This window comes from Scomber japonicus, chromosome 11 (assembly GCF_027409825.1).
Source record: "Scomber japonicus isolate fScoJap1 chromosome 11, fScoJap1.pri, whole genome shotgun sequence".
Classification (NCBI taxonomy): Eukaryota; Metazoa; Chordata; class Actinopteri; order Scombriformes; family Scombridae; genus Scomber; species Scomber japonicus.
Genome location: NC_070588.1, coordinates 31,418,862 through 31,430,574, shown reverse-complemented (window position 1 = coordinate 31,430,574; position 11,713 = coordinate 31,418,862). Strand labels below are relative to the sequence as shown.

The window sequence follows — 11,713 nt, the reverse complement described above, 5'->3', positions numbered from 1 at the left end:
TCCAATCTGGATCTCTGCGCGCTCACATAAAGGGGAGGTGTTTGCAGTGTCTGACCAATCACAAACATGGAAGGAGAAACCCTGCAGAGCAGCCTACTTTACCCTTTACCATGGAGGAGCAGACAATTATTCTTCATAAAAATGAGGAATTAAATCACATCATCCAGGCCAAAAGCAACACTGTTGCAACACTGATGCAGCAGCAAAAACCAGGAAGGAATGCTGGCAGAAAATTGCCGACTCTGTTAATGTGTAAATTCATGATCATACAATATTCATTTATCGGACAATATAAACGGACAGCACTCTGATCACACAATGCCACTTTATTACGGCACAGACGTTTGGGGCAGAGCGCTTCCTCAGTGCCCTTCCTCTCATAAGAGACATTAAGTTAGTTTAATATTCAACATTCAAAATACAAACCTATTATGCGCTTCAACCATTTGAGTGAATGATTTCAAACCAACTGTATAACATACAGACTAATATCCCTCATGTGCCTCAAGGCTTATTTTACAAATATATATTTTCGTCAATTTTTTACAATTAGGCCTACAATAAATAAATACAGTTATTATGCTCCCTGACACTTTGATCTCAGGATGTCAAACCTACAGAATAATATCCCCCACGTGCCTCAATGATTATTATTATTAAATATATATTTTGGCCAATTAAAAAATTGCATCTATCACTAAAAACTCTTTCTCTCCTAAGCGCTCCTCTCACGATCCACGCACCAATGTTGACAGGATCTTTTAAGAATGGGCAGGTCATTTTCTAAGAGAGCTGATTGGTCAGGAGGTGGTGCTTTTATACTCATTGATCTCTTATCCAGAACATAACCTGCTCGGGAGCAGGTTAGCCGTTCAGCATAAGTTACCATGGTGATTTACCCCGGTAAGAAGTGAACCAGCTTCGTAGTACGGAAAACCCAGAGTTAACCCTGAAGTTACCTCGATAAGAGAAAATCCAGCTTCGTAGTACAGGCCTCAGGGCTGTACCCTATTCCAATTAGGCCCAGTATAAAGGCTCCAGCCTCTCCTTTCAGTGTGTCAGTGGGCCATTTGGCACTGCAGTTAGTGAGCTAGTGTTAGCAGTGGTGTTATCATTTCAACATATCAACTTCTTGATTTTAAATGAAGCCTGTCCTTAGTTGTTTGGTTTACTATTGTCCTATTGTACTATTGCTCCAGTTCCAGTGAGGTGACATAACTCGAGCTTGTTTTCTCAGCAGTTGCCATGGTGAATCAAGGTATCGGGGCTCCATTGATGATGTCTTTTTCTAGTGGTTGCGCACGCGCCAAACTCAAAGTGGACATACTCAGAGTTGTGAACTAATTCAGATCAGCTGTTGTGGAACCGGATACTCAGAGTTTCCCATCTCAGAGTAAGTCAACTCAGAGTTCAGGGTTAGAGTTTGTTGAACCTCCTACCTGGAATACCCCCCCCCCCCCCCCCCCCCGCGTTCAAAACAAGTTCTTTGTGTTGCACTTTGTTAGTTTTGTTGCCAATGGCAGTTTTAAGATTGGTGACGCTGAGCATGTTTCCAAGGCAACCGTCTATCAGGCTGTCAGAGGTACGATACTTGGAGGGTCTTGGTAGCCAAGTGGTTACTGCGCATGCATAATAATAACAATAATAATAATAATAATAATAATAATAATAATAATAATAATGTATTTAAGGTGCCTTTCAGGGTACTCAACATCAATTTGACTGAACCACAGGGACACAAAAAAAGAACATTTTATGCATCTGGCCCCTGATCTCCCTTGTTGCTGTATAACTCTGATACTCCCCAGATGCACTTTTATAGGCCACTAACTGACAATGGATTCATTGGGATAGCTGGGCAACAGTGAATTGCATTATTGTTAGTGTACTTTCCATGTTTCTCACAGAAGATTTGCAGGGGCTAGGTACATTTATATGTTTTTTCTTTAAATTTAAATAACTGACATTGTCAATATTTCTTTAATAAAACAAACAGGAAACAGGTTAGAGGATAAACTAGCAGTAAAATGTGTTTATTTTGCAAGAGGTGAAAATGTCAGTTCAAAAGTTCACATCCAAATAACCCCTCCAAACAGTAACAAGCGCTAACTGATGGGCTGCTCAAAAACTATTTACAGTAGTCATTGGACCAACAGATCTGCTGGTGTTGTAATTTGTTTCAACAGGTTTCCTGTTGATATTATTACACACAGGATAGTTGGAGAAAGTCATTGGCTAACAGCTGTCTTACAAATTGAGAGTTTTTTTCTTAAATTAACAAATGTGTACTAATGCTTGAAGATAACACAGTAACAGAGCTCAAAACACTCTACCCGACAGATTTAATTTTAATGGGAGGTAACTGGAATCTGACACTTAATGGAGAATTTATTGATACCAATTGTCTAGTAGATATATGAATAAGCTTGAATCAAGGGAAAAAGGCAACTCCTGGAATAAACCTAATGGCACATGTAAATCCAGAATTGATTACTGGTTTCCTCACACACCTCTATGTCCAAAGCTCCACTAACTGATCACAGTATAATAGAATTGAAACTCAACTCTGCTGATGGGTTAAAGTAAATAGCCTACTGATTAATGGAATGAAATTTAAAGACACTTGAAGACACCATTGGAAATGAAGTTTTCACATTTTATAGCAATCTCTGCACATACTCATACTCTCATACTGAATCTGTCTCTTTTCTTGAGAAAATTGAGGATTTCATACCACAAATTGATACTTCATTTCAAAACATGTGTGAAGCAGACCTAAGAATTGAAGAATTAGATGCTATCTTCTAAAATTTAACATTGAACAAATCCCCTTGCTCCAACAGACTGACTGCAGATTTTTATAAATTCTTCAGGAAATAGGTCAGACGCTTGCTCTTTAAGGTGATGCACGAATGCATAGAAACAAAGGAGCTTATGCCAAACATTAAGTAATTCCCAAACATGGGAAGGATAAAAGGTTACTGGATAATTTAAGACCAATTACTCTGCTAAACACAGATTATAAAGTGCTGTGAAACATGGCATGTCCCAGATTATAAATATAACACAGTCTGGCTTTCTCAGCAGAAGATCTATTCATAGCAACATAAGACTGGTTCTAGATTTATTTGTTTGCAGTAACATATTTGTAGGTTACATTTTATTTTTGGACTTTTGATTGATTCAGTAAAACATCATTTAATAACAAACTGAATTGGTTTGTTGTACAATTACATCAACAATTGTGTAGTTCTGGAATATCGTACATGCTTCAGAATTAATGTCAGAAGAGGCATTTACCACAGTTGCAATGGCTCTCCTTTATTAATCATAATGGTGGTGGAACTGTTGGCTAAGTTGATCAAGGAAAATATTGAAGGGCTAAATGATGGAAAAACACATTATAATAAGTCAATTTGCAGATGATACAATATTAATATTAAAGTAAGACAGAAATGTAAAGTGCAATACAAATTAAATGTATTATTATTATTATTATTACAAGTTTGTACAGCAGTGGATTCCATTAATCAATTATCTAAAGCAACATGCCTGTGAAATTATCAGATTTCCACCAGCAAGTTTTCCTTTATAGAAACTTAATATATGAAGACAATTTTATTCAACACAATACACCCTTATATTCCAAAAACAGATATATTCTGTCAAGCCAGAAACCACTGTTTTTGGAAACTTGGATGGAAGAGATAACATTGAATTTGATGGATGAATTTGGTCATTTTTTAAACTACAGAAGTTTTTGTGATAAATGTAAGCTGCATTGTTAAATTAAAGAGTAAAACAAGGTAATGAAGGCCATTCCATTTCCTATAAAATCAATGGTAAGCAACTTGATCGTGTTGAGTAAACACTTTATTCACAATATCTGAAGTTTAAGCCCCATGTCAATGGATAGAAGAATGAACTCAAGCTATTTGCAAAATCTTGTAAGCACATGATGGACAGAATAACCCTAAAACTTTTTTTCTTTATTGGACTTATACAGTACATGAGACAACATAAGACCCTCATTTCTTCATCAACTTCTTTTCTTTAATATACTATCTTTTATTCTATTGTATACCTTGTTATAAGTTGTGTTTTTACATTGTATCAACACTGACATAAACTTTGTTTTTATGGAAATATGCCTACAAATTTGTGTCTGATATTTCTTCAATAAAAAACAAAACAATAAAAAACGGGTTGCAGCACACAGCTGTCCAAGATGGCAGACTTGTTCACACATGTGCGACACACAGGACAGTTGACTCATCCTGCAATTGTCACTGCCCGATTTGCATTGCTGCCTGATTTGCACCACACATCATATTTCACCTAAAATGAAAGAAATTCAGTTAAAAATCTTAAACAAAGTTTACCCACTTGCTGAAGCTCTATGGAGAAGATCCCATGCTGAAGTGGAACTGTGTCAGTTTTTTGACAGAGTCTGAAACTATTAAGCATTTAGTTAGTTCTTGCTTAGTCACAGGATAGTTTTGAAAAGATCTCTACAGCTGGTATCAGGAATGACAATCCCTCATTTAATTCATTTTAGGTTTTGATTTATATGGATGCTCTTTCAAAGAAAATGTCAAAAATGCTAAACGTAATGATCACTATTGGTAAATGTCATAATCATATTCACAAAAACAAATGGAAAGATTAAGGTTCAGGCAGTTTGATAGACACATTTAAATTTGTAAAAGGGTATTTTGTGTCATGTTTTAAGGGAAGTGGAATAGCTCTGTGAATGTGAACATTTTAGATTAATTTTTCAATAAATTATTAAATTGTATAAAATGGCCATGTTTATCCATCAAATCAACAGCATATACATTTTTGTTCTTGTACTACTCTTGTTCGAATAGCAATTTATTGTAATGGTTCCATTATTCCACAAAGTGCAGCCATGTTTTGCACAGTGTTAGCTTTTCAACATGCCTGACCCCATTGCGCATGCTTGGTACAAATAGGGCATTTTATTTAGGTAAAGTTATTGGTTCATGTTCAAGATTCATGTTCTAAATCTTTGGAAGTGTTAGAAGAAAATAAAATAAAATAAACTCTAAGTATCGCCTTGAGCATTAATTCGGAATAAAAGACGATTGCCTAATAATCTCTGTCTTTACCTGTATGTTAAGCAAAAATTTCACTCTGGAATTCTTTCAGAGTGAAAGAGTGTGTGGTGTTATGGTAAATCAGACGCAAGCTGACCACGATTAAATAAAAATGTGTCCAACATGGCACAGTCCAGTCCTCCATGGACAAACTACATCTATCCAACTACAGTATAGGTTCACATCTGTTGGATGTGAGTCTGCACAAAGTATAGAAGCAATAGAAGTTCAACAGGAGTTTTTTTTTCATCTGTATGTACAACCACTGAATTACTAATACAGTATCTTTGTGCATGTGTGAGAGTTTCTCACACATGCACAATGTTGTTACGCAATCTGGGTTATTTAGATTACCTGATTTGAGGCAGCGGGTGATGTGACTGGGGATTTTTTTTTTTTTTTTACTTAGACCCTACACCCCAATATTAATGAGTATTTATTTCTGTGAAAAATGCACAGACAAACTCCTCTGGTCACATCTGTAATAAATGAGGGGAAGAAACTGAACAGCTCTACACTCCCTCTGCTGGAGCCCTGCAGTAACTACGACAACACCACTGCTGGAGTTAGAATAACATTATAAACATAAAACATGAACACAGTGTAGCGACTACTTTTCAAAAAGGCCGCTGAGAGACTTAGTAAGCTCTTATCTAGACTGTGACTATTGAGTTCTTATTCCTTTTATTGTTTTTATTTATCATTACATTTGTGCATGATTATATTGTATTTTAATAACTATATAGCACTTTAGTCAACTGAGGTTGTTTTTAAATGTGCTTTACAAATAAATCTTGACTTGACTTGACATGTCCATACAAACCCATACTGAAGTCCAGATGATGTTTATTGAATGAACAAATATAAAAGGACTGACAAGCAGCTGTTCTACAAAAAAATGTCAAATCGCTACCTGATGTGATCACACTGTGAGAACAAAGTGATGAAAAGACGACAGTGATGATGGTGTGACGGTCAACAGAAAATATCGGAGCTATAGCCTACTAACTCCCTTTGTCCAAAACTCCTGCCGAACAGATAAAATAAAAGGAAACCACACCCATGTGTCAATCAACGCAAGTGACGCAATGCGTGCTGCCCAAGCAAAAACATATTTTGCCTCTTACACACAGAAATAACTATTCTCACAGTGCTGCAGCTGACAAAACAGCATTTAAAGCACAAGACAAACTATAACCTTACAATCAGTGGCAGACTGGGACAATAATTCAGGCTGGGAATTTGACTCTATTCCAGGCTTCTCTTTTCTTGCAGATATCATATATATTATGATAGTTATTTTAATTATTATGATTTATAACATATTGCCAATAAAATAACAGTAATTTGCAAGAATTCTATATCACACAAATAGAACATAACTAATTTGATGTTAGAAATCCAGAGATCTAGTTTTTCCAACATAATTTTGAGAGACTATGGAGAGACTATGGTGATGGGACATCAGTCCAAACCTGTAAGGGGGTCCGGGGGTCTGCTCCTTCGGTAGAAAATGTTTTTAAGTCAAATGCATCATTCTGGTACACTCTGAGAACAACATTAAGAGGTTGTATTCATAAAGAAAATGTGTGCTTTAGTAATTTAACTGCTGGTTGATGATGACACATGTTCCAAACAAACCACCAAAAATAAATAAATAATAATGTCCATATTTCAGCTTTGAAACAAAGAAAGCAGAAGTGATTATCCAAGTTCAACTAGTTAATTTCTGAGGAACATATAAGATACTATTAGATTTTGACATTTTTCAGTAAATATCTTTTTCTACATTGTCTGCTATCCAGAGCTGTTTATACTGTAGGACTGATATAAATAGATAGATAGATAGATAGATAGATAGATAGATAGATAGATAGATAGATAGATAGATAGATAGATAGATAGATACTTTATTAATCCCGAAGGAAATTTAGGCATTCAGTAGCCCATATTAAGTCAGGTTGTACAGTCAGTCAGTCAGTCAGTCCAAAAAAGAAGAAAAGCCAGCCATCTCTCTCCTACAGTGTGGAGTTATAAAGCTGGATGACCCTGGGGACAAAGGACCTCCTCAACCTGTCCGTTGACAGCAACAGAAGTCTGCCGCTGAAAATACTCCTTTGTCCAGTTAAAGTGCTGTATAGGGGGTGGTGATCACAGTTAATTCCTGACAGCAGCTTGCTTAGGGTCCTCTTCTCTGCCACTGATGTCAGGGACTCCAGCTCAACACCAGCAACAGAGCCAGCCTTCCTCACCAACCTGTCCAGTCTTCCTTTTTTTTTTAAAGTATATTTTTTTGGGCTTTTTGCCTTTAATGTACAAGTTAGTAGAGAGAGACAGGAAATTGGAGGTGGAGAGGGGGGAATGACATGCAGGATAGGACCGCTCTGTGCAGGATCCAAACCGGGGCTTCAACACATGGGGCGGGTGCTCTACCCACTGAGCTATGCTCAACCTCGCGTCTCTCTTCCTAATGCTGCCTCCGCAGCACACCACCAGTATAAAAGAGGACATGACAAACTGGGAAAATATCAGGAGGAGTTTTTCTACAGATGTTAAAGGACCCCAGTCTCCTGAGGAAAAAGAGCCGGCTCTGCCCTTTCCTGTAAACTGCATCTGTGTTTGCTGACCAGTCCAGTTTATTATTCAGATAAAGCCCCAGATATTTGTAGGTCCTGACTACCTCCACATTAACCCCCTCAATAGAGACTAGTAGTATTCCACCAGTCCACCTGCAGCATTCAGTTGCACCATTTCCCAAAATCCTCCACCACGCTCCTGTACTCACCCTCCTGTCCATCCCTAAAACACCCCACTATTGCAGTATCATCAGCAAACTTCTGCATGTGGCATGACTCAGAGTTGTACTTGAAGTCAGCGGTGTAGAGGGTGAACAGTAGAGGGGAGAGCACAGTTCCCTGTGGCACACCTGTGCTGCTGATCACAGTCTCAGATGTGCAGACCTTACTTTGACAAACTGAGGTCTTCCTGTGAGATAGTCTGTAATCCAGGACACCCAGAGGCCTGTACTACGAAGCTGGATTAACCTATCCAGGATCTCTCTCCGTTACCTGGGTTGACTTAACCAGATCTTCGCAGTCCAGGATAAGCGGTACTACGAAGCTGGTTATCAACTCGGTAAATCAACCCAGGGTTTTCCAATCTGGATCAGTGCGCGTTCACATAAAGGGGAGGTGTTTGCAGCGTCTGACCAATCACAAACATGCAGAAACCCTGCAGAGCAGCCTACTTTACCCTTTACCATGGAGGAGCAGACAATTATTCTTCATAAATATGAAGAATTCAAACATCATCCAGGCCAAAAGTAACTCTGATGCTGCAGCAAAAGCCAGGAAGGAATGCTGGCAGAAAATTGCCACTTTATTACGGCACAGACGTTTGGGGCAGAGCGCTTCCTCAGTGCCCTTCCTTTCATAAGAGACATTAAGTTAATTTAATATTCAACATTCAAAATACAAACCTATTTTGCGCTTCAACCATTTGAGTGAATGATTTCAAACCAACTGTATAACATACAGAATAATATCCCTCATGTGCCTCAAGGCTTATTTTACAAATATATATTTTCGTCAATTTTTTACAATTACAATAAATAAATACAGTTATTATGCTCCCTGACACTTTGATCTCAGGATGTCAAACCTACAGAATAATATCCCCCACGTGCCTCAATGATTATTTTTTAAATATATATTTTGGCCAATTAAAAAATTGCATCTATCCCTAAAAACTCTTTCTCTCCTAAGCGCTCCTCTCGCGATCCGCGTGTTGACAGGATCTTTTAAGAATGGGCAGGTCATTTTCTAAGAGAGCTGATTGGTCAGGAGGTGGTGCTTTTGTACTCATTGATCTCTTATCCAGAACATAACCTGCTCCGGAGCAGGTTAGCCGTTCAGCATAAGTTACCATGGTGATTTACCCCGGTAAGAAGTGAACCAGCTTCGTAGTACGGAAAACCCAGAGTTAACCCTGAAGTTACCTCGATAAGAGAAAATCCAGCTTCGTAGTACAGGCCTCAGGTGTGGATCCACTCTCATCTGCAACAGTTTGTCTCTCAGTAGAAGGGGTTGGATGGTGTTGAAGGTAAATAAATAAAATAAATCTGCAGCCTCTGAGATGCTGCACAAAGCGCAGTGTCAGTAACTCATGTTTTATTCTTGAAACGCATTGCTTGGCAAATGACAAAAGTGACAGTGCTCCTGGCTTTTAAAAGAAATGGGAGATAATGCTCTGATTGGTTTATCACGTGTTACACCCAAAATACACCAATGATTAATGAGGGGACTTAAACCTAACCCTTTTGGACCATGCCCTGGTGCATTGAACACAAAAGTGGATTTGGACACGTCCTAATGGAACTTTCACTACGCTTCACGCCATACGCTAAAATAGGGCACAAAAAAATCATATATAATGTATTTTTTCCCAGTGGCGTTGCCGTACGTAACTGTCCATGCTGGCGGACCCAACTGCGCATGTGCGACTTGGGTAATGACAACAGTGACAGAACAACAAGGAAGAGATACTAACATGGCTGCTGACAGTGACGTGAGTTTCTTTAGCCAAATAACTCGCAAACTGTTCTAAGCGTTCTTTCCCCAGTTTAAACAACATCCATGATTTATTTTTATTCTGAACTTGTTTCCCTCTCTTCCAGCCCGAGTCAGAGGTGTTTGAGATCACCGATTTCACCACCGCGTCAGAGTGGGAACGGTAGGAGTTTATCCTCATTATGCTGACTCTAATAGTTTGTTTATAAATATTATACAGTAGATTATAACAGTGATTTAAAGTAATAAGGATACCTGGTACGATTGCATCTTGCTGTGTCTCGTTTTGGCATCACGACATCTTATGTAAGTTAGTCATATTCTTTCCTTATGTCTCTTGGCGCAACAAAAACAAACGTGCCTTTTGTAGTGACATTAAGTTAGTTTAATGTTCGACCATGCGCTTCAACCATTTGAGTGAATGATGTCAAACCAACTGTATAACATACAGACTGATATCCCTCATGTGCCTCAAGGATTATTTTTCAAATACATGTTTTCGTATTCTCACAAATAGTGAAATGGAGAACAATTGAGTACAGTGAATGTGTTATAAGTGATTGTAGTATAAAGACACTTGTGTCTGGAAGGTCCAGACACTGTTTCATCAGTATTCCTGCTACAGTTACACTATGAAGACACTTGTCTAAATCTGCTTAGAGCAGGCCGTCCTCACAAACTCAGTGACTGTGTAAGAAGGAGACTGGTGAGGGAGGTCACCAACACACTGTTGTGCTTGAGAATCAGGGTCTCACTAAGGGGACACCATTGTTGGGACCTAGTAATAATGGGTAAGCTATTATTTAGGGGAGTGGATCTAGTCTCATCATGGGAGCACTATTTGTTAGAACTCATGGCCTCACTACTGAACACCAAAATGTGAGAAGTAGCTCTGCTAAGGAGGGACTACTATAATGTAGGTGATAGCCTTGCTACAAGGCAACCATACATGTAAGAGTAGAAAGGAATGTGTTTGGTTATTATTAATGACTAATAATGATCCTAAATAATTATTCATTATTAACAAGAAATGAAAGAATAATCACTTCTAATGATTAATATGGGATTAATATGCACCACTGGGAAAACTGGAACATAACCAAACTGTCTGATTAGCCTTAATCAGTCATAGAATTAAAAAAAAAGGTGAAGGTGTAATCTCTGAGCTCTGTCGAAGCATGGTGGTGGCAACATCATGTTGTGGGGAATCTTCACAGCTGCAGGCCCTGGAAGGCTTGTAAAGGTAGAAGGTAAAATGAATACAGCAAAATATAGAGAAATCCTGGAGGACAATCTGATTCAGTCTGCAAGAAAACTGGCATGAGATAAGATTTATGTTCCAGCAACAATCACCTGAAGCATACAGTGAAAGCTACACAGAAATGGTTTGAAGACAACAAGGTGAATGTTCAAGAGTAGCCAAGACAGAGCCAGACCTCAATCCAATGGAGAATTTGTGACAGGACTTGAAAAAGGCTGCTCACGCCTGATCCCCATGCAACCTGACAGAGTTTGAGGAGTTTTTCAAAGAACAATGGAGTAAAATTGCAGTGTCCAGATGTGCAGACTTGACTGAGATCTATCCACACAAACTCAGTGCTGTGATTGGCCAAAGGTGCATCTACTAGATACTGACTTGAAGGTGGTAAATATTTATGCAATCACTTATTTTACATTATATATTTTTAATGAATTGACATTACCTTGTAGAAATCTGTTAAAATGCCAAATAATATTGACCATGTTTCCATTTATAAAAGCAATAAAAGGGGGTATCCAAGGGGGTAAATACTTTTTATAGGTACTGTAGATACTTTATTCATTCATTATTCATGTATCCAGTAGCTCATACAGACACATACATGAATAAATAAGAACATATCAACAAAGACGTTGAAGTTAAAAATTAAAGTAAGAGCAGATTAAAAAGCAGTTTAAACATTTTTAGGAAAAATGACAATGTTTTACATCAACAATAAATCTTATTTCCCCTAGTGGTCATATTAAACATGGTATATATATATG

The 11,713-nt window shown here is 38.0% G+C and overlaps 1 protein-coding gene across 1 annotated transcript in view; it reads left to right on the top strand.

Annotated features, from left to right (window-relative positions):
- rab3gap1 (RAB3 GTPase activating protein subunit 1) overlaps positions 1-11,713 on the top strand; it is a 308,505-nt gene that overhangs the window by 243,372 nt on the left and 53,420 nt on the right. The window contains exons 2-3 of the mRNA XM_053328440.1: positions 9,659-9,686; positions 9,796-9,851. Of these exons, the coding sequence (XP_053184415.1) occupies positions 9,669-9,686; positions 9,796-9,851 (74 nt within the window). The 5' untranslated portion in view covers positions 9,659-9,668. The remainder of the gene's footprint in view (positions 1-9,658; positions 9,687-9,795; positions 9,852-11,713) is intronic.